Here is a 23,202-nt window from a genome sequence, read left to right as displayed (position 1 = left end):
AGTCCTTCTCTGTTTGCAAACAGCTGGTTCAGTGGGGTGCCTTCCCTAGTTGGATCCCCCACCAGCTGTGTCAGGAAGTTATCTTCCACACTCTCCAGGAACCTCCTACGCTGTTTCCTCTCTGCTGTATTGTATTTCCAGCAGACATCTGCTAAGTTGAAGTCCCACACAAGAACAAGGGCTAGCGATTGTGAGACTTCTCAAGCTGCTTATAGAATTTTTGATCTGCCTGTTCATCCTGGATGGCTGGTCTATAACAGACTTGTTGGCCTTTGCCCTGATTCTTGTCCATAAACACTCAACCCTATTGACACTATTATTAGGCTCTAGACAATCAAAACACTTCCTAACGTACAGGGCTACCCTACCGCCTCTCCTTCCTTGCTACTGAAGGGTTTATAGCCGACCTCCAACTCAGAGGATCAGTTTGATAGCTTGACAAAAGGTTGAGTTTCCTGGTTTGGGTTCTACAGGTCCTATAGCAAAGAAAAATAGAGAAACCCAACCCAAGAAAGGGGCAGGGGTGCACAAGCACCAGTTTATTTCATTTGCAAAATACATTTAGGTGGCATTTCACTTATCCTTCATTCTAGGGAGCAGCACAGAGAGCCTGCTGAAAGCTGAGAGCGTCACCTGGGTACATGGACAGCCACTACAGAAGCAGCACTACTGAAATCACAGAGCAGGGGTTATTCCACAGAAGAGGGTATGGGCATTTCTGCCCAGGGGAAGGTGCCCAAGGGAAAAACTTCAGGTCTGGGGTGGGCACTTTGATGCCCAATGCAGCCTTCTCCATCCCTTCCCTGAGGACCAACTCCCAGGGGCAACAGGATGCAGCACTGCCCTAGCAGGACATACCAAATGCAAATACAGTTTGATTCACTTCTTGGCTCAAAACAGCTCTCTCCATTGAAAAGAAACCAGGGCTATTTAGCAGTTTCTTCTGTCTTCCACTACCTGTTGCCAGGAGACGGGCGCCATGCTGTGATGACAGAGAACTTTCCAGGCCATTGGCTCCATGGCCCTTCATCCTGCTGACTGGCAGGACCGAGCCTGGCTGGTCAGGCAGAGGGCTGCAGCTGGACGTTTTAGCCTATGAAAATAAGAAATTAAAATGGAGTCGTCTTCATCAGAGACATCCTGGGCTTCCGACTCGGAGGAATAGGATTGGTAGGCTTCACCTTCTCCGGACCATGCAGGAGGTGATATAAGAGCATCTTGTGATGCTGCCACTGGCAGAAGAAAACGCCCTTCAATGTTTGCCTGATGAATCCTGGGTCCCCATCATGCCGGTTATTTTCTCGGAGACTTTTGTCAAGACCAACCAGTCTTCAGCCCACTCCTTCCTCCAGAAGCTCTGGAAGATTGTCCCCAGCCATGACTTCCAGTCAATTTGGTGGGGTGACAATGGAAATTGCATTGTGATAGCAGAAGACCTCTTCAGAAAGGAAGTGCTGGGGCGAAGGGGACACCTGAAGATCTTTGAAACCGAATCCATGAAGGGCTTTGTTCTCCAGCTTAACCTCCATGGATTCTGCAAAATGGAAGGGGACTCTCTCGTATCTATCTCCATCAAGGAGCTGCAAGCAGTAGCAGCAGCAGGGTCTGCTCTGGGCAAGGTACGTTGGTTCCTCCGGACACAAAAAAACACTTGGGAAGTTTGAGGGGGGAGAGAGGTTCATGTCCAGGTGAAATAAGCCTTTAAAAGGTAGAAGATGGGGATGGGGAGCAAACAGACAGTCATTTTCAGGAATTCTCAAGGCAGGATTTAGGATTTAAGAGGAGCAGAAATGCTGAAATTTTGTTATTTCTGCTTACTTTGAATTTGTGAAATGGGAACATAGTCCCATTGTATCTACTTTTTTTTTTGTGCTTGCTCTGTATCTGGCTGCACCAAAAATTTAAATCTTCTTGTGGCATCTGCTTAATGCTGACGAGACACGTATTAGCATTATTCCTGACAGGTCCATTCCATGCTGAGGTGCCTGAAAACTAGTGGTATTTGAGTCTCTCCATCAATTTTTAGGCTTTTAAAAACCCTGCACTTCTCTGCTCCCAAATGCTGAAAACACAAGAGTGGTTATTACTTAACAAAACCCTATCCTAACATTTTGTTCAGCCTTAGCTTAAGGTTTAAAATGCCCCAGAGAGTCCTTTTTAATACCCACATTTGTCTTTTCTGATGCAGATGCTTAGTTATCAGATCTCTGTCTTTCTCCTTCTTGAAATGATGGCAACTCCTTTCCTTTGCATTCTGCAGCTGCTCTTCTACTACAACCCCTTTTTTAAGAGAGATGACCCCAACCTCTTCAGGATGTTTACACCAAGTGCTGGTGAAAGAAAGGGAGCCCCAAGTGCATCCCCCCTGGGCGCCAAGTTGAAGGAAGACCACCCAAGAAAAAGACAGCATGATGGTGAGCTGGTGGTAGGAGCTGTGGAGGAGGAGAATGACCCTCAGACATCTGCAACCAACAGCTCCACACTGACCGAGCCACAGCCTGACACAGCCGCCCAGAAGGTAAGGGCCAGTCCACCTGCACCGAAACGGCATTGCAGCCATGGCCCCGCTGGCATCTGGGAGGCGGCTCCTGCTCCATCTGCGGCTTCACCACACCATGCCACACCTCCTGCCCCAAACAGTCCCTTCACACCATGGGACATGCCACACTTCCATCTGGGCAGCCAGATTTAGCTGCTGTGCTGGTCCCTGGGCTGGCCTGCCTCCATTCAGTGCTCCATGGTTTATGACGGCAGCAGCTTCTGCCGTTCTCATGGCAGGGCCACCATGCGGCCAAGCTCCAACCCATTGCCACTGCCCAGCTTGCACCTGCGGACCAAATACCACAGTTGCTGGCAATGGGGTTGGACTTCAATGGGGGCTGGACTAGAAACAGCAGAGATCTTAGGTAGCAGGTAAGCATCACAGAGGTAGAAATACACTAGCATAGGAATAAGTAATAAGAAATTGTTTGTTGTTCTCATTAATAAATCTTTTCAAGTTGCCTTGTCTTGTCTCTACAGTCTCGCAGTCCCTGTCTCGACACCCAAGGTGGGGGGTGCCTTCAGGGACATGAAGGGCTTGGGTCCAGCCTGGGAAAGCCAAAGGCTCCAGGCACTAGTGGTGCACTCAGCAAAACCCAGCAAAAGGCCAACTCGGGGCTAATCCAGGAGCTGCATCAGCACCCAGGGCCACTCAGACCAAACCAATCCCTCATAGCTTTTGGGGAATCCATGCCCCTTCCTCCCCCAGCTCAGACCAGGGACAAGGGGCAGCAGGCTTGCAGGGAGCAGACTTGGGCTTCTCCTGCCCATCCTACATCACATCTGGGGATAACTATAGCATTGCAGCTGTCAAAGTGATAAATCACAGCTTGGATGAAGAACCTCTCCCCTCAACACAGAATCATAGCATAGTTGGGGTTGGAAGGGATCTTTAAAGGTCATCTAGTCCAACCCCCTGCAAGGAGTAGGGACATCTCCAACCAGATCAGGTTGCTCAGAGCCCCTGTCCAACCTGGCCTTAAATGTTTCCAGGGATGGGGCATCCACCACCTCTCTGGGCAACCTGTTCCAGCGTTTCACCACCCGCATTATAAAAAAAATCTCTTCCTTATTTCTAGGCTTGATCTACCCTCTTTTAGTTTAAAACCATTACCCCTTGTCCTATTGCTACAGGCCCTATCAAAGAGTCTGTCCCCATAAGACCCTCTAAGTACTGAAAGGCAGAAATAAGGTCTCCTTGGAGCCTCCTCTTCTCCATGCTGAACAACCCCAACTGTTTCAGCCTTTCCTCATAGGAGGTATTCTCGTCATTTTTGTGGCCCTTCTCTGGACCCACTCCAAAAGGCCCATGTCTAGCATTTACTAAAGCTTCCTTCAGAGAAGAGGCTTTCACCGAAGCATTTAAACAAGATGCTACATCATAATCCCCTTCCTTTCCACAGAACAGGGAGTTTTGTTTTTTGGTGAGAGCAGACCTGTAACACCAGTCGTGGAGGGTGCTCCACACTTCATTGCTGTTTATGCAAAAAGATGACAGTGCTCATGAGAAATTACATCACCAGTTCACCCTCCCAGCTTCCACACCTCTCTGCTCACAGAGGGAAGCCAGGTGGTTCCACCCCAATTGGGAGCAAAGCCTGCAAGGCTCAAGGCAGCTGCCACTGCCAGGCAGGGCTCAATGAAGCAGCGTGCTGAGCCCCGTCCCTGTGCCAGGACTGGAGAGCCTGCCCGTCCATTTCAGATCCACCCTTGGGTGCCGAGTCTACACTGACATCCTCTGCTCTGGATTTGCAGAGGCACAGAGAGGCAACAGCCATTACCAGAACCCCCTTCTCACACCTTCAGTTACACCATCCTGCAGAGAGACTGTCACTGAAAATAGAACAGAACAGAATAGTTCCATTGGAAGGGTCCTTCAAGATCATCTGGTCCAACTGCCTTACCACCTCAGGGCTGACCAAAAGTTAAAGCATCCTATTAAGGGCATGGTCCAAGTGCCTTTTCAACAGTGACAGGCATGGGGCATTGACCATCCCTCTGGGAAGCCTGTTCCAGAGTCTGACCATCTTTTTGGTAAAAAAATGCTTCCTAATGTCCAATCTGATGCTCCCCTGATGCTGTAGAGAGCAGTGAGGTTGTCCCTCAGCCTCCTTTTCTCCAAACTAGATAAACCCAGGGTCCTCAGTTGCTCCTCAGAGGACATTCCTTCCAGCCCTTTCACCAGCTATGTTGCCCTCCTCTGGACACATTCTGGTATCTTCACATCCTTCTCAAATGGTGGGCCCAGGACTGCACACAGTGCTCAAGGTGAGACCACATCAATGTTGAATATTGCAGGATAATCACTTCTCTTGACTGGCTGGTCATGCTGTCTTTGATGTGCCCCAGGATGCGGTTTGCTCTCTTGGCTGCCAGGGCACACTGCTGACTCCCATTGAACCTGCTGCCAACCAGCAACCCCAGATCCCTTTCTGCAGGGCTGCTCTCCAGTCAATCCTCTCCCAACTTATCCTTGAGCCTGGTGTTACTCCCTCCCATGTGCAGAATCCAGCATTTGTTCTTGTTCTATTTCATGCCATTGATGATTGCCCAATGCTCCAGTCTATCTAGATCCCTCTGCAAGGCCTCTCATCCCTCAAAAGAGTTGACAGCACCTCCCATTTGGTATTGCTAGCAAACTTGCTAACGGTCAAGCCAGATGTAGCCCCATTCACTACAACCCTTGGAGCCCTGCTGTCCAGGCAGTTCTTCACCCACTGCACCATGTACCTGCTCATCTCACAGTCAGACAGCTTGTCCAGAAGTATTCTGTGAGGGACAGCATTGAAAGCCTGACTGAAACCCAGAAAAACTACATCCACTGTCTTCATCTACTCAGTGAGTGACCTTATCATAGAAGGATATCAAACTGGTTAAACAGGACTTTCCCTTGACAAACCCATCTTGACTGTGCCTGAAGATTGCATGATTCCTTAAATGTCTTTCAATAGCACTCAGAATGATCTTCTCCATTATTTTCCAGGTACTGGGGTCAGACTAACAGCTCTGTAGTTTCCTGCATCTTCCCTCACACCCTTCTTGTAGATGGAAATAACACTGGCCAGCTTCCAGTCAGGAGGGACCTTGCCAGACTCCCAAGACCTTTGGTAGATGATCGAGAGGGGTCCTGCCATAACATGCGCTAGCTCTTTCAGTACTCTGGGATGAAGCCCATCAGGCCCCATGGACTTAGGAACATTCATCTGACCCAATGGGTCCCTTACAATTTCACTGTCCAGAAATGGAAAGTCACTGTTCCCACAGTTGTGGTCCTCCAGCTCAGACAACTGGGTTGATAGCTTGACAAAAGGTGGAGGGAACAACATTGAGTTTCCCGGTTTGGGTTCTACAGGTCCTATAGCAAAAAAAAAAGTAGAGGAAAAAGCAGCTGCTGGCAATGGGGCTAGACCTCAACAGGGGCTGGACTAGAAACAGCAGAGATCTTAGCTAGCAAGTAGGCATCACAGATGTAGAAATACATTAATACAGGAATAAGTAATAAGAAATTGTCTGTTGTTCTCAGTAATAAATTTTCTATGTTTACACACAACTATTGGGCAGTTTAAGTGCTGCTATGAAATGCCTCATTGTAGCAAGGGTCCAGAGCATGAACCAAGCACCGCTCTGGCATTGTTTCCTGAGCAAGACTCCCCTAAGATGTGAGGAACCGTTGAGCAGTTTAGGCTGTCTCACACTGGTAGCTGGAGGTGGACCTTTGTGGCAGTAAAAACACGGACTCCGTGGATGGTGTTTCAGAGACCTTTATTGTTAGTCAGCATTAGTCTTTTATAGTCTAAGTTACACGTGAAGTGCACACACTTAATCATCTAATTTGATTGGTAGCAATATACTGTTCACGCACCTTATGCTTCATTTCGATTGGTTATAGCTTTTTGGTTGTCTTTACTATTTTTGCCTTTGGTGTTTCCTTATCTTGTTCTAGTTGCTGTTTTTTTGTTATTGAGCAAGTGGTGATCAAGGACATAGCCCAGATTAGTCAATGTCAAACAGCTGTGCTGCACTCTCTGCCTTCACAGACCTTCAGGTTGAACACCAGCCTGTTCTCCTAGCTCCTTTCTCTTTCGCCCTTTCCACTGACTCCCATTTAACTTTTTAAACTCTTCATCCTGTCAGACATATCTAGAACAGTTCCAGAAGCTGCCACAGCAAATGCAGCCTTAAACAACCAGGCAATAAACATCTGGAAAATGCATACCAGCATCCCTGATTTCTACTGTACAGCTCTGGATTTACAACACTCATTCCTCTTCACAGGGACCTGCAAAGCTGAGCCTTTCTGGACAGGGTAGAGGAAAGTGTTTCTTTCCCTGATACAGGAAAGTAAAATAGACAAGTAGTGAGGACGACAGCAGAGAGATGAACGTATTGTGTTCTCCCAGCTTTCTGTGGTATTAGGTGCTGGAGAGCGGGATGGCTAAAAACGTCCCTGTTCAGCTAATGCAATTTCAAAAGGCTATATCAAATACTTTCACTTTTTATCCTTTATGGCTTGTTTCTTTGAAGACAGCATGGCTCAATTCAGCCTAGACTCAGTGGCTTCAGTGAGGCTGCAACATCCTTACAACCAGGCTAAAATTGTTCCTTTGTGCCGTGTTTCCTTTTTCCTGACCAGTTGTAGCTCCACTGTCTTGGCTTTTAACTCCTGTATCAAAACAGCAATTGCTGCATAAAATGCTTTTGTTGTCCATTTGCAAGGGGTGACCTTCCTTTTCCTCCAGCACAAGTCCCCAGGTGGAAGTGTAATCTTTCACAGCTGAGTGACTTTCAATACACAGGCAAAAGCAGAGTGAAAACTTTAGCATTGTCATTAAAGCTGCTAACTATAAACAATTACTTGTCTTAACAGGGATTAATATAAGAACTAATCCCGTATTGAAAGAAAGTGACACCACTGCAAAGCCTGTCTTGCAGCTGTAATTTCCTTCTGCAAATAGAGCTGTGGAGCTGCTAACCAAGTCAGGCACTCTTCACCAAGGAGGTTATCAACAGAGTGAGACTGCAGAAACAAGCTACACCAGTACTCATGGGAAGAAAACCTGTTTGGTTGGTTGGTTGGTTGTTTTTAAAATTGATTTTTTTTTTTGTTATGAAGACTGTGAATAACTGCTGACATACTATGCCGTAAGCGTTTTGGTGGCTCATTCATGACACAAATTTTACGTAAGACTTCAAATAAAGGGAAAAATGACTAGTGTGTGCAGAACACTAGAACAAATCAGAATAATCTAGGTAATAACTTTTATCTGGTGAATTTTAATGCACAGACAATTCATTGGGAGCAGCAACGATGCAGAACCAACTACTCAGAGATGCACTAGCATAATCAGCTAGATTAAATGCAACCTTGTGAACCACTAATAAGATTACATTTCATTGAGCTAATCAATGCAATATTGTGATTACATGGAGTTAAAATAGAGTATTAGAATAGAAATAAGGCCAGTCATTTAGATGGAATTAATAGTCTGTCTTTTCTCATTTTTACATTTCTTAAAATTCAAGCTTAGTCGTAGTAGCTTTACAAAATCATTTATTTGTTATGTTCTATCTGTTTATTTGCCGTTCACTGGGATAGATTTGTTCAGCCAAGCGGAGGAACTAGTAGAAATCTCATGCTTTGCTTGAGTGTTAGTAAAACCAAGAAATGGGAAGGATATTGATTGAGGGGCATCCAGCAGATGGTTTCAGACTGGACGACCAACTCCTACATGGTTTAGGGACTTGGCTTATTTACTATCTTAATGCTAATACAAGATGCCACTGGATGGTATGAAATGTCTAATCACTGTAACTGCAGCTAGTTGTAACCTTACAAGCTCAAGCTGAACTAAGGGGAGGCCATACTGTTTTGCTGAGTCTAATGATCAAATGTTTAAATTAATTAACTTGCTGAACAAACTACACACAGGAGTTGTTTTTTTTTTCCTATGATTGGCCTCCACTACTAAACCTCTATAACATTTGGAGACACATCTTGAGAAAGACACCGCAGCGCAAGACAAACCATGATGCACTGGTGACCTTCACCTGGCTCCCCTAGCCTCCCTCTGCCTGTGATCATCCTGTCACTTTGCACATTCACTCTTCATCGTGGACAGGGTTCATCCCACTCATCTTTAACCATCAAGATATCTTACAGAAGCAGTTTTTCTCAGCTTCTTCAGTAGGGATAAAAAAATACAGACCTCAATTAGTTGTAAAAACCAGGATTATAAACAGAAATACAGCACAGTGTATCTGCAAATACTTCAAGGTCTATTTTTCATCAGAGGCTGTTTTGCAATTGTCTGGCTGTATTACATTTTTAAATGTAATACTCTGATTACTGATCCATCAAACCATGTGCATTTGTGTCCGGTACATTTTGAACGCTTTCCAGTAGAACCTTTAAGACTTGCAGGTTATGACATCAAACATAATTTTGCTTTCTGTTGCTTTTATATAAATATTGACTTCATTAACTGCCATTAAAATAAAGCAGGACTTGCAAAATTAAGCAGTACATGTAGGAATTATAATACTATGTAGTTTTCCTGAACAGCCGTAGCTCTGCCCTCACTGCTCCATCTATGATTATTTTTATTTATATAGCCAGATTTTAGTTCTCCAGTATGACTTATTTGTGCCTCTAGGCAGTGAACAGATGTGTCTCCCTTTCAAGTCAAAATAAATAATATTGTTCATAGATTATGGTTTCTTCTTGATTCATTCAAGTCTAGATCTCTTCCAAGAGTTGTTTTTTCCTGTATTGTGTCCTCACAATACAGCCATCTTCTGTTGTGGCCTTGTGCTTATACAGCTAGGCCAAATTTGGGGTTTCTTTTGTTCTTATTTCCCAAAGGGCATGTGATACGCTGACCATTATTTTAATCTTAGTCAGCAGTGGGCACACTGAGCATTGTATGATAGGTCTTTACAGGAACTTTAAACAGGTTAAAAGAGAGATGATTCCCTAATGTTACACTTTCAGGAAAGCCTTCCAGCTAAACATTAGTAGTCATATTTAACTTTACCATATGTGACTTTTTCTGGGGCTCAGATCAATATTTTTTTTTAAATTATGATTTACTAAGCTATATTTTTAAAACATGGTACTATTTTTGAATAAGACTCATCATACTGACTTTCTAATTAGTGTAATTAATGTGTTCAAACTGAAATGAAATTACCACAGGGAACTTTGATTCTACAAGAAAACAGTTAGTGATTCTATAAATACATTTTACACCTGTAGTTGTACTTCTTCTACCAGGTAGTACTCTTCAACCCTCAAAGAATTTTCCATTCAATCTCAAAGTAAAAAGATGCCTTTAGCAAAAATAACCAGTAGACTCAGTGACTGTATTTGACATCTGAATCTCTTTTCCATATAGCCACAATCTCAAGAGAGTTTGCTGGTTCTGGTGGTTCATAGAGACATCCCAAAGCTTGACTCATTTCTTTATTTCACTAAGCTAAAGTATTGGGCTGATTTGTTTTTGTTTTGTTTTGTTTTGTTTTTCTTATTTCAAAAGAAATAAAAAATATTCTGAATCTTCTTGGCAGTCAAAATGAGTCACCTATCCTTGCAGTCAGACTTTTACAATTCACCTGGGCTCTCTCTGTTGGCATAGTTTGCCGTCATCTGTGATGCAAGAGCAGAACTATGTAATTTTTGTAGTTGTTCACTTAATTTTTTATGTTATTTATTCCTTTTTATACAGGTTAAAACATCACATAGATGAAAGTAAGGGAGTAATTTGTCCCAACATTAAGCACTGCTTTGCCAAGTGCTTAAATGATGATTTGTTTATGCATGTCAGCTCACCAGTTCCACTTTTCCCTTCATTTCAGGGGAAAAGCTGGATCTGGTGACACAGAAGGAATGTGGAGAAGACCGTCTTCAAAGCTGAACAAAGGAGGAAAAAGATCCTAAAATGAGGGCAGAAGGAGGGATGTGCGGGCACGGTTGCGTGCATGGAGGTGTGCTGGAGTTTGTGGAGGGCTTGTTCTTACCTCAGAGGTGACAGTGGAGGGGGCGGATTGTCCTTGTAGCGGCCAAAGTGGCCAATACCGGGTTTAAGGGCTGTTCTCGCCGGCGTGTCACCAGATGGCGATGTAATGTCAGCAAAACCGAGCGCTCCCGGCAGCTTCCCGCGGTGGGAGATGTTCCCTTTCTCCGGCTGGGTCCGGCACGGTGAGCACCCCCTTCTCCGAGCACGTTTGATGGTTCAATACTTGGTAAGGTCAGATGTTTCCTTAATCAGTCCCCCCTCGCCTCACAAGCTGTGGTCAGTGGGTAAATGCTGTGAGACCTCCTTGCAAATCCTTTTCAGCAAGATGCAAGATTTATTCCTCACACGTGCCCCTTGCTTTATTTTCCCATCTATTTTCTAAAACATAACCAAAATTATTACTAAATATAGCATTTTTTTTCTGCATGTAGCCTGCCTCAATATTTGCACTATGTAGTCTGTTGGGCCAGTTAAGATGTGACAGCAAGAATATCCATGCCTAAGTCTTCCTCGGAAGCAAAGCTCCTGTTACATCCAGTCATCTTGAAGTGACTTGCAAGAGCTGGAAACCTCCAGTGCTCCCAGGTGAGCTGCTTAGGTTGCGTCTTGGACCACCTTTCCTCCACCATAAGGAGACTTTCAGTGTATGAGTTTACAAAAGGATCAGTCACCTCAGATCATATTCCCTAAATTTGTAAGATCTAGCTCTGCAAGAGCTATTAGCCCCTTTGCGAAAAAGGTGTTTGAATTAAAATATGTTAATATAGATTCCACCAGTATCTTCTGAGGAGGCAATTAATTTTCTGGAATCTGGCACTACTGTAGTTGTGCTATTACTAGTGACCATTCTTTCTGACTACTTACATCTCAACAATTGCTTGCAATTCGGCTTGAACACTCAAGGTTGTTCCTTGGGAAGGAGATGAGAACAAATTTTCATAATACTTAAAAGGAAATATTCTCTAAGTGAATTATGGGCCCTTTTTTTTTTGCATTCTGTAAGACAGCACGGCTCTGCAGTACTTTCATAATCATAGATTGCCTTCAAAACCATGTGACAGGTGAAATTTCAGAGTCTCAGAATGAACTGTTTTCATTACAGTAATCTCAGTTTTGCTGGATATAGCTTTCCTTTACCACCAAACTGCAAAGCAAAATTCACAAAAGCTGCACAATTTCTAAAGCTACAGTGAAATGGCTTAATATTGAGCAAAATTTTACAAAAAATTTACCTTCCATTAGTAAACACTTGATTGAAAGGGCCCATGCAACTTTTATGGCAAAGAAAAAGGAAAGAAACGAAAAAGGGATGAACTGCTCAAACAAAGCAAGTCAGAGAGAATTGCAGGGCCCTGGCAGACATGATAACAATAAAAGTGTAGGTAGGTTTATTTTGGCAGGAAGAAGTGATGACTAATCATGCACAAAGGAAGCCTCTATAGAGTGGGAGTTTGAGGTGCAGATGGGGGAAGAAGTAAGAGGACGTCACCAGGAGAAAGAACAGAGAATTTAAATTTTCAGTGTGTGGCTGGGATTCCCTTCACAATGCCTTAGTCTGTGTCAGTAGTACTCATCAAACCCAGAAGCTGCCATGATGGGATTTGAGGCAAATTTGTAGCTACCTTGCAATCTTACAGAGTTAAAAGAAGAATGAGCAGAGAGCATTACATTAGATGCTGAGAGTTTACATTTGACTGAAGAGAAGGAGGAGGAGAGAAACAAGACCATTATCTGACAAATCTGCAAACAGAGCTGCATTCTTTATTACAGCTCTAGAAAGTAAGCACGAGCTGTTCTCTAGGTCATCATCAAAGTAGCAAGCATCAAGGAGTATTCCTGAACTCTACACAGACCACAGCAACCCTTTACCTCCTCAAGTTGTGTCCCTCTATGTAGGTCTTTAAATTAATTAATTTCTGACTTAGAAGTTGACTTTTGTTTGCCTAATGCACTATGCTGTTATACGCTATGCAGAGGAAGATAAAGATTGCCAAATTTATTTTACCTTAAACATATGAGTTTCATATGCCTAAAAAAACCCAGGAGTCACTCCCAAAAGTTCAAACCTGTCTGTTATTATTTTTTTTTTTTTAACCTGCAATTGAACAAGCTGTCATTCTTTTAAGAGCAACTGGGCTTAAAACCAAGACCATGCTATACGTTTGCCTGTGATATAGTGATATCAAAGAGGCTGGACTCGTGCATGAGCAGCTGAAGGCAATTTGTCTCTGGATCACCTGTGTGGACCACTAGTAAATGTTTCCAGGGCCTGCAAATCCCAGCGGGGTGAAAAGAGCTTATTCTGTGAGCCTCATCTGCATCTGTTGAACACACGTGTCACAGGCCACTCTTGGTGCAACCTGAGAACCAACTCCAGATTTTCAGAATTTCCTTGTCTGAAGTGTAATAGAAATGGCTAAGGCAGACTTGAACTGGGAAAAAAAAAAAAAAAAGAAATTCACAAGTGGTAAAGTGTTAAATAACTGTTGGGAATTAGCTGGACAAAAAATACTGCATTTTTAAAAAATAAAGCAGAGCTGACCTTTTAAGAACTGTCTGGAGGGATTTCAGCTCAAAGAAGCAGCTTGAAAAGATAAACAATAGGTAAAAGTGTCCCAGGAGAGAAAGGCAAGAAAAGAAAATATTTAGTCTTTTCAAAGCAATTGAAAACAATCGACCAGCTTAATTGTTGCAAAGATAAACTAGATACTTATGTGATGAACAGCAGACAAGGACACATCACTGAAAGGATGTAAGGGACAGAAAAGAGGGGAACCCCCATCCCCCTGTAGATGATTGATCAGTTTCTTGGGGATGTCTATGCTGTTTTGATAGGTTCTTCTATATGCTGGATGCTGAGCTGGCCACCTCGTTCCTGCACCAGCACACTGGTCAGAAGCATAAGCCAAGATCCTCTGGGAATGCGTACACAGGTGAGCACATGCATGTAAGTCAGGACTAGATATTCAAGTCCCTGCTTAGGCTATATCAGCCTGATCAGATTTTCTACTGGAAATGTGTTGCTTCATCTTAGCCTGGAACCAAAATTAAAACTACTAGAAAATTAAAATAACAAATACGTCCTGAACTTCAGCTATGGAATAACTTGATTATACAAAATACATTGTTCCAATCAATCTGAAGTAGGCTTGCTAGCTGGCTTACTAACATTCTAGTCCAAGAAAGAAAATATATATTCAAGTATCATCTGAAGAACATAATATCCACCAGTTTTACAGCGTGGAATCAGTAAAATTCTAATCCTTAAGCCTATGATCTTGCCTTAACATTTCTGAAACTATAATTATAAAATAATTATAAATTTATAAATAGCCCCCAGAATTATTCAGAACTCAGTCCTATGGCATTTGCAGGGCTTTTCTTGACATCAATAGAGACCAGTACTGTTGTATCTCTGAGTCTTATTGTGTAGTTGTCATAGTTCAGCCTGGATTGGGACCATACTACTCTCTCACTCCCCCCACCCTCCGAGAGAATAGGGGGAGATGATATAAGAAAAACGTCTCGAGGTTTGAGATAAGGACAGGGAGAAATCCTTAAAATTACCGTCACGGGCAAAACAGACTCAACTTAGGGAAAACTATTCATTTATTTCTAAAACTAGCAGGAGAATGAGACAGGGAACAAGATAACTTCCCCCCACCCCTCCCTCTTCCCAGGCTTAACATTATCTCTACCACCTTCCCCCACCCCCAAGCGGCACAGGGGGGAAGAGGGAATGGGGTTCGCAGTCAGTTCATCACATGTTGTTTTACGCCGCTACTTCATTGTCGGGGGAAGAACTCCTCGCATTTCTCTTCTGCTCCAGCGTGGGGTCCCTCCCACGGGCCACAGTCCTTTGTGAAACTGCTCCGGCGTGGGTCCTGTCTTCCACGGGGTGCAGTCCCTCCAGAACAGCTGCCCCAGTGGGCTCTCCACGGGCCACAGCCTCCTTCAGGCATCCATCTGCTCTGGCGTGGGGTCCTCCATGGGCTGCAGGTGAATCTTTGCCCCTCCATGGACCTCCATGGGCTGTAGGGGGACAACCTGCTCCACCATGGTCTTCAACACAGGCTGCAGGGGAATCTCTGGCAGGAGCCGCATTACTCCTCCCCCTCCTTCTTCACTGACCTTGGCATCTGCAGCTGTTCCTCACAACAGGCTGGCAGACGCCTCTCAGGATCCTTTTTACATCTTATTCACTTCTCATCTCCTCTCCACTTCTTGTGGCCGGACTGGGCCTAGTTGGGCCCAGTCGGCTGCCCAGCAGGAGGCCAGAGGGTAAGGCCTGCAAGGCCCACAAGGCTCACACCTCCCTCTCTCTGCCCCTGCTCAGCTGCTTCACATCTTCTCTTCTCTTTTTTTTTTTTTTTTCTGTTTTCCCCTTCTTAAATACCTTATCGCAGAGGTGTTACCATGGGACATTCTGCTACCAATTGGCTCGGCCTTGGCCAGCAGCGGGTCCGCCCTAGGCCTGGCCAAGTCCACTGAACAATGGGGAGCAACTTCTAGCAGTTTCCTACAGAAGCTACCACCTTAGGCCCCCCCCTCACTAAACAAAACCAGAACAGTAGTGTAAACTCAACTTGGGTCTGTAGCCAAATTCTTAACACACAAAAAAAGGTAAGTTCAGAGACACATGAATGTATCTTGAGGCTTACAGACATATTCCTCAGCTATTAAAAAAATAGGGAGAAGCTGAAATTGCAGTTTTGCTCATACATTTATAATTTTCAACACAAAATTTGAAGGGGGATCATCCATCCCTGCTGGGCAATTTCTAAGAAGGAATCTGTGTAATTGTGTGGTACGCACCTAAATTAGAGTGGGAAAACCTGTAAGTCATAATTCAAGCCAACTATTAGTCTAATCAGTCTATCGTATTTCTTGTAAGAAATGAGTTGCTGGAAGGACTTCTCTAAGCTGTTTGGAAGGGCCTGGAAAAGATTCAGTCACTTTACACATCTGAGATTGTCACCAGGAAGAGAAGAATTAGATGTACAATGCTATTATAAACAAATGTTCGGAACCCTCCCAATGTTTTTTTATCAGCCTCTACAATACACAAAGGTGAATAATTTGCAGTGTGAACACAGGGACTGTGAGTAGTAACATTTATCTCGTTAATATTTTCGTCAGACACTTGCAGCCTAGGCACTGCAAAGGAAAAACAAAATAAAATCATTCTTCAGAATTACCTTTGAAATCAAAGTCAACTCTGCTAGGCATGAGTTGGAATTATTCAGAAAGAGCGTTGTGTTTGGAGGTAACTAGGGTTTTTTATAAATCTAATTGGAAATAAAAAGCTATGCCTGATATATCGAAGACTGTATAAATGTTCCCAGTTTGTGGCATGCGTATTCTGTTCTGATCTAAGTAATTTAAAATGCTGTGTACAGAAAGCCAACAACAAGAAATGCAGGACCACAAGAGTGTCTGACATTTCACTCTTGTCCAATTACTTTGAGATCCTGATTTCTTGAGTACTCTTCTGGGTTCCTAGGTACTGAATTAATGAATTGAAGGTGCAGAACCTGACCACACTCTGCTCCAGCCTCTAGAATAATATCCTGAAATCCCTAAACCAGAGCTGGATGTTGGGCTCTCAGAAATGGCAGCGTTCCCATGAGAGAGTTGGGACAGAGGCGCTGGAAGTTTTGGGCTGCTCTGAAGTGATGTGTACAGCAGGGATGCCCGGGAGACAGACATCCTAGGGACTTCCTTGCTCCTCTGTGGACCTCATTGCTGGCAGCAAGAATGATATGGTCTCCTGGCAGCTGCTGAGTAGAGGAAATATTTTGGTTCAAATATACTGTGTTCAGGTGCTTCTGAAATCAAATTTTCTTTGATTTCTGGTTCACAGATTTCTGCTTGAAATAGAAGAAATCAAATTAAAAGAATCAAATAATGTCTCATAAACAGTGGTCCCTGGCTGTGCAGCCTTCTCTGTGTGGTACTGTTCTCTAGAACAAAAGGTGATTTGAGGACATTTCCCATTGCTTTTCTGCTGGTGGGTAAAACAGTAACATGGATGCTGGGTATAGTTATATTGCAGTTTACTTTAGTTCCACAAAACAGCATGAGGTAACCACAGCCTTAACACCTGAAAGAACCATGCACAAGAAACAAACATGCACAATTTTGCCAACATCAATCAATGCAAGAATCTTTAAAACGACGTGTGAAGTGGGAGTAGAAAGCACTCTGGCTCTGCTCCGTCACTGCTTACACTCAAATAGTGCATTAATTTAAAAAACATCACCTGCAGCAATCTCTAGCAGAGCAAAGAAGGAGGGAGAGCAATGAATTTACATCAATGGCTGCTAGTTTTCCCTTATGAAGAGGCCAATTTGGTAAATCTCTACAGAGATCACCAACGGGCAGGCTGCTTTCCTTACCTTTTACTGAATCATGCTGTATCCCTAAAGAATTTCAGCTTCCTGCTCAGTAGCACCTCAATTAAATGATTGCCATAGGAGCAAAGGTGACCAGGAAATTGTGTTCATTCCTGCCCTGAGCAGCACACTGCAAACCTTCTGCTGGTGGGCATCCTCTTCATCCAAATGATGTCTAAGATAGCTAAATATTATTTTGCTGTTTAAAGTGTAGCTTCTGAGAATGAGGTAAAGCGGACATCAGGAGCAGAGTTCCTCCCTCTCCCACTGTGCCTGGCACCTACCGTTCTCCTTTTGCTCTCTAGGCAGCTTAGTGGGCTAGCCTTCGTTCTCTGAGTAGCCGCTGTGTAGTGGAAATACTTTACCAAAGACTGGCAAAGTAGTCTCTGTTTCAGAGAGGAAGCAGAGGAAGTGTGATTTTTGCTTGCCGTCCTCTCTGGCAGCTTTGCCAAATACCTCTCACCAGCAGGCAGAATCCAGCCAGTTGCAAGCCCACGGCACCAGTGCCTCAGAAGAGCTGATATGCTGGGTGGAGGGTACAAGCCCACTCCCAGGGGTATGCCCAGCCTTCTCCAGAGGTATTTAAGACACAAGATATCAGTAGGACTCTTAATGGAAGGCAAGCTTTGGTCAGTTCAGTGTGTACAACAACAGACCCAGAAAATCTCCAGCTTCTCTGGAAGTTGGGTTCCAGTCACCTAAACAATTTCCTTGGATGGTGTCAGTCAGTGCAGTCAGCAGAAAGCAATGCAATTATGCACTGAGCCTAAGCAGAGCCCAAGGCTGGGCTGCCTTTGAAATCACAAAACCAAATTAAAAACAAAACCAGTGACATGCAGAATGACAGCCCTCCTTCTGCATCCAGCTGAATACTACTGCCCCTTCTCCTCTTTAACTGAAAAACTAAAATGGTAAGAAATCTAGATTAAGTCTCAAAGTTTAGGCTGACTTAACAGGTGGTGGGAGTTGGACTAGGAACAGGGCCTACCCTTGAAATGGCTGAGACAGTCCCAATACACACTGTGGTGCTCAGTCTCTCTTTACCAACTGGGAACACTTGCAATCTGAGAAAAGATAGCACGCTCTTCCTCTAGTCAACAAGATAAGAGGTTTCCACTGCTTATACCCAGATGGGCATCCTGGCTGCCTAACTTAAGCACCTGATGACAGCCTGCTCTCTAGAGAAGTTTTCTGACAGTATGGTGCCCCCAAACAAATGCAATTCCAAGTACTTAGAGAAGGTGTGCGTTTGCAACAGCCACCTGTGAACACCATCTGTACTGCTCAGAGATACAGGAGTGAGCAAGCGCTGCTGGGATGTAGCGCCCTTGTGACCAGCAGGTGCCCAGACTCCTAAGCAAGAGGTTGATTCCAGTGTGAACATCCCCTATTGCCTTTGGTGATGATTTCCTCCATATTTCCTTGGCAATTTGGAGGCCTTATTTTGAGCACTGATACCACAAAATACTAAATGAAATAGTCATCTCTATTTGCTGTAGAAAGCAACTCCACAGGCATCTTTTGGCATGATTTACTAGATCATTAAAACTACAGTAAACATTTGTTGAATTATATGAATTAGAGGTAAGGAGAGAATTTGCAAATGTATTTTTGCTCAACTTTGTCTTGCTATTGGCACAGATGTCTGTGGACTATGATTCATGAATACTGTTTTCAGGTCAGATTTACTTTTAAGCCCACAAGTACATTTACATTAAATGAACAACTTTGTGATGCATTTACTCCAGATTTTCTAAGAAAAATTAATCCTGGCAGTTCAAGTTATCCCAGCTGTCAGATAGCCTGCAAAATATTTTTGTCAAAAGCCTTTGCACAGCTTAGAGTGGTCTTTGGGCTTGTTTACTTCATTATAAAAGGCAGAGACGGAACTAGTAATATCATCCTCATATTAAAATCTTTCCTAGAAACAGTTAATATAATTTAAAGAAAATGAATCAAAAAGAGACATAGCTTTCCTATGTTAATCCTTAAGCAGAGCTAATAGGCTGGAATTTACAGAAGAACATAAGCATTCTGCCTATGTTTAAACTTGCTAAATCTTCTTTACTGACTAACAATGTGTGATACAGAATAAGTTTTAGTGTGTGTCTTTATTTCCATTTCAGGAGAGTGAAAAAATTGATTAAGGGTTCTTTTAATAGTTTAATTGAACATCTGGCTCCAATTAAATTATAATAGTGTTTGCTAAGAAGTTTGGTATTTGTAATGTTTTGATGTGATTTAATTGGTTAAATTCATTAGATAATGTGTGTATATTATGCTGAAGATGAACCCTCTCATATTTAAGTGCTATATACTATTACAAACAAATTTGTAACAGTTTGGAAGATTGATTTTAAAAGGTATTACTCAGAAAATTTAGTTTCAGGCTTGTCCTAGAGCTCTGGGCCTGAGCTCACTGCAGAGGGAAGAATACAACAGAGTGGTTTCTGTCTCAGAAGGTCCTTCCTTCAGGATTTTTAATGCTAATGGCACAAAGAGATGTGTGGAGGAGCAAAACTTGCAGCTAGCAATGTTGTGAGCCTTTGCAGCCTTGCGCTGAATTCCATCCATGCCAACATCAGCTGAGAAGAAACACTCTCATCAAATGAATGGTTAAATACGTCCAGTGTGAATATAACTGGGAAGATATAACACTGACGAATAGAGCTTTAAGCAATTGGAGACATCCGTTGCAGTTTTTCTCTTTTGCCTCAAGTACTCAGGTTGTATCTGTCAAGAAACAGAAAATCACAGTCTCTATCTCCATGGCAATGTCTATCTTGCACAGCCCCTTGGAGACACCGTCATCCAATGGAGATCTGGGAGGGGGAAAATATGGTACAAATGACATCACTACAAAATCACTTTACAGTTTTCTCTCTGTGACTTCCCAATCAACACCACCTCTGTCAAATTAATATTTTGGATCATATTTATATCTACAATACTAGACAAGATGCACTTTAGCTCACATTATGTCCAGCAAATCAAATTTCTTGTCTAACTTTTGAGCTTAGTGGACCTCTTCCTTTCATACTCAGTAGTCAAATGATCATATTCTCTCCGGCCCAGCAAAAATACACTTTTGCCTTCCTGAAGCTGCTCAACAGCTGGACAGAAAAGTCTGCCTTGGCAGTAGGTCTTCACATGTTTAACAAAATGGTCCTCACACACCATCCAGAGTACAGACTTGATGTTTCACCCGTAAAACCAGAAGGAGTTTTGTTGTGGACTTAACAAGTGTGGAAGTGGAGCCCTGAGCTCAAGGAATGATTCAGAGCGAATCTGACAAACTCTGCTTCTGTCTAGTTTTGTGTGCAGGGCAAAAGTTTATTGTTCATTTGCCGAATAGGCTTTAATCAGGAGCTATACACTAAATACTGCCTCCAGTAACGCTTTGTAGGGAGTTCAGTTCCTCACTGTAGATGTTTTGAGCAAACAAAGAGATCACCTGGTTTATTTTCATGCCCTTGTTACTGTTCAGAATCATGTTTCTACTGTCCATATTCATTTTGGTGCATGTGCCATTTCAGATCTGACTTTCATTACAGTGATATTCAGCAAAAACTCAAGTGAAGTGTGTCTTTAGGGAAAATATTCCAACTACTAAATGAATTCACTAGAAAGTGTGCAGACTGACTTCACATCACAGGAGGGCTTTGAGACCACTTAAGAGTTGTGACCACACAGAGACTGTCTAAGCTTGCAAGCAGTGTCAGCTCTCTGTAGAGATCCTCTGTTCTGCGCTGGAATAATTCCTAAAAAACACACCTAAAATGTGAACAGTTTTTAATCCAGTCCATCTTGAGATATAAACAAAGGTGAGAATAAAGTTGGACAGCACCTACCAAACTGCTATAGAATATGTCCTGCAGCCTCTGCTATCAAAATGAAACATACAGTATGTTTGGCCAGTAAAGGGAGCTTATTATTTAGCAGCCCCCAAACACATTCTGCTTTGCACTTAATACACTCGCTGCCTGTTATAATTAGCAAAAAAAAAAAAAAAGAGCTTATCTTTGCACTTTAAAAATACTGCTAATCAGTGAACCAAAATAGAAAGGGTTGTAAGCTGAAGTGGGAAGGGAATGGAAGGGAATGGAAGGGAAGGGAAGGTGCGGGAAGGTGCGGGAAGGGAAGGTGCGGGAAGGGAAGGGAGAGGAAGGGAAGGGAAGGGAAGGGAAGGTGCGGGAAGGTGCGGGAAGGGAAGGGGGAAGGGAAGGGAAGGGAAGGGAAGGGAAGGGAAGGGGGAAGGGAAGGGAAGGGAAGGGGGAAGGGAAGGGAAGGGAAGGTGCGGGAAGGGAAGGTGCGGGAAGGGAAGGTGCGGGAAGGTGCGGGAAGGTGCGGGAAGGTGCGGGAAGGTGCGGGAAGGGAAGGGAAGGGAAGGGAAGGGAAGGGAAGGGAAGGGAAGGGAAGGGAAGGGAAGGGAAGGGAAGGGAAGGGAAAGGGAAGGGGAAAGGGAAGGGAAAGGGGGAGGGGGAGGGGAAAGGGAAGGGAAAGGGGGAGGGGAAAGGGAAGGGAAAGGGGGAGGGGAAAGGGAAGGGAAAGGGGGAGGGGAGTTTCAGTAGAATCCTTCTGACACGTTCAAACTGAAGCTGACCTTTCATTAACTTTGTCTTCCAGCGAGTGTATTGCATTATGCCTTTGTCTGAGGACCCACCACTACCAGGAACATTCTGCAGGACACTGGTGCTGTTTGGCTGCAGCAGAGTACCCCTTGGACCTGCTTCTTGTTGCCATGGCTGAAGTGAAAAATGACCAGGGTATTGATATGAGGTCTAATGAAACACATAATTCATAAGGAAAATTAAGGAATCTTAATATGATACTGTTATTGTGAACCAGGGCAAATACTGCAGATAGAGAAAATTTCTAATTTGAGAATGAAAGCTCCTGGTTGGGAAAAAGATAAGAAATTCAGTTTTAAGGAGAATGAATAACACTGTAAATTGCAGCAGGCTTTTCACTATGAAAAAAGTAAGCGAGTGCATTTAATTAAAAATGCTGCTTTTTAATGTAGGAACACGCAGTCTGGGCTGTGTCAACATGCTGCCTGCCTAATCGGAGTATAAAAAGAGCTGGTAGCAGTGAGATAAAGTACAAGCAAAGGCAATGATTTTTTTTTTGTTTGTTTTCCTTTTTTTAATTGCCTCTCTACATCATGGTTTTTTTTTTTTTTATTCCCAGGCATTAAGCAGCCTCACACTTTTTCTCATATTTGTAGTAAATTGGTTCATTCATTTAGGAACTGCAAAACTGTGGGAGATGAATCTAGATGAGAGGGAGTATCAGTAAAGACTTTCTTCCTGCATATTGAGATATTTTGGACTCAGGAAGTTATGGAGTGCTATTGGCCCAAAAGCCCGTGAATTTTTTCTAATTTATTGCAGATTGAGTCTTTGCAGAATGGAAATGGCGAGAAGGGCATGAAGACTCAGTAAGGCTCTCACATCCAGTAGGTACACTGAATGTTTTCTCGATCTGCAGGGGAAGTAAATTTCTACATTGTACATCTGAGACTCTTCCAAACCCTTAAAGCCCTCTTGAGAGAAACAGGACATCACTTGAAGGTGTTTGTCAAATGTTGGAATTCAGTCTGGTGGGCTTTGGCTCAGACTAAGAGGATTCTCACTGTACAGAGTATATCCAAACACTGAATCAGTCAGACTGCGGGAGGGAGGGATTAAATTCCAGAACCCAAATGCACACCTCCAACATCTTTTGACATATTTTCTCATCATCTGGGAATTGTCCATGAAACCTGAAGAGCATAAAAATCAGTCAAGCTCTATTCATGTAGTACCTTTCTAATTTCTCTAATTGGTGCATTTGCACGCCAGTGATGCTGCAAATAGTTTCCAAGTTACAGTTACTGTTATGAAACAAAGAGAAATATTTCAGTTGTTTGCAAATTACAGCATCCCTTTTCTGTAAACTTCAGACTATGCTTTTAGTGCTATGATCTAGTTTCTTTTCTGCATGCACTATCTGGTTAGCAATACAAAACTAAAAGGAAAAATCACAATAATACAAACACGAGCGACTTCTTTCTCAAATGCAATTACAACTTAAAGCTGAAGAGCTGGAGCAAAACAAATTGAATGGTTTAAGTACTAATACTTTTTCACTGTTTATACACAAAAAAGAAGAGGTGAAGGAAATCATTTTTGAAAGCACTGTTCAGTCTCCAGTGAACCACAGTCTGATTAGCCTGTATTTTCTGGTGTATTACACAACCCCAAGTTGGT

General features: G+C 43.3%; 1 protein-coding gene across 1 annotated transcript; it reads left to right on the top strand.

Moving 5' to 3' along the window:
• The first annotated feature begins 1,223 nt into the window (after positions 1-1,223).
• LOC104476273 (heat shock transcription factor, Y-linked-like) lies at positions 1,224-22,395 on the top strand. Its single transcript, XM_086746760.1, has 3 exons — positions 1,224-1,619; positions 2,261-2,518; positions 22,345-22,395. The coding sequence occupies exons 1-3, from the start codon at positions 1,224-1,226 to the stop codon at positions 22,393-22,395; spliced, it is 705 nt and encodes a 234-aa protein (XP_086602886.1).
• The last annotated feature ends 807 nt before the right edge of the window (positions 22,396-23,202 follow it).

This window comes from Chlamydotis macqueenii, chromosome 4 (genome assembly GCF_036417535.1).
Source record: "Chlamydotis macqueenii isolate bChlMac1 chromosome 4, bChlMac1.mat, whole genome shotgun sequence".
In the NCBI taxonomy this organism is placed as follows: domain Eukaryota; kingdom Metazoa; phylum Chordata; class Aves; order Otidiformes; family Otididae; genus Chlamydotis; species Chlamydotis macqueenii.
Note: the sequence above shows the minus strand (reverse complement) of the source record. Positions and strands in the feature narration are given on the sequence as shown.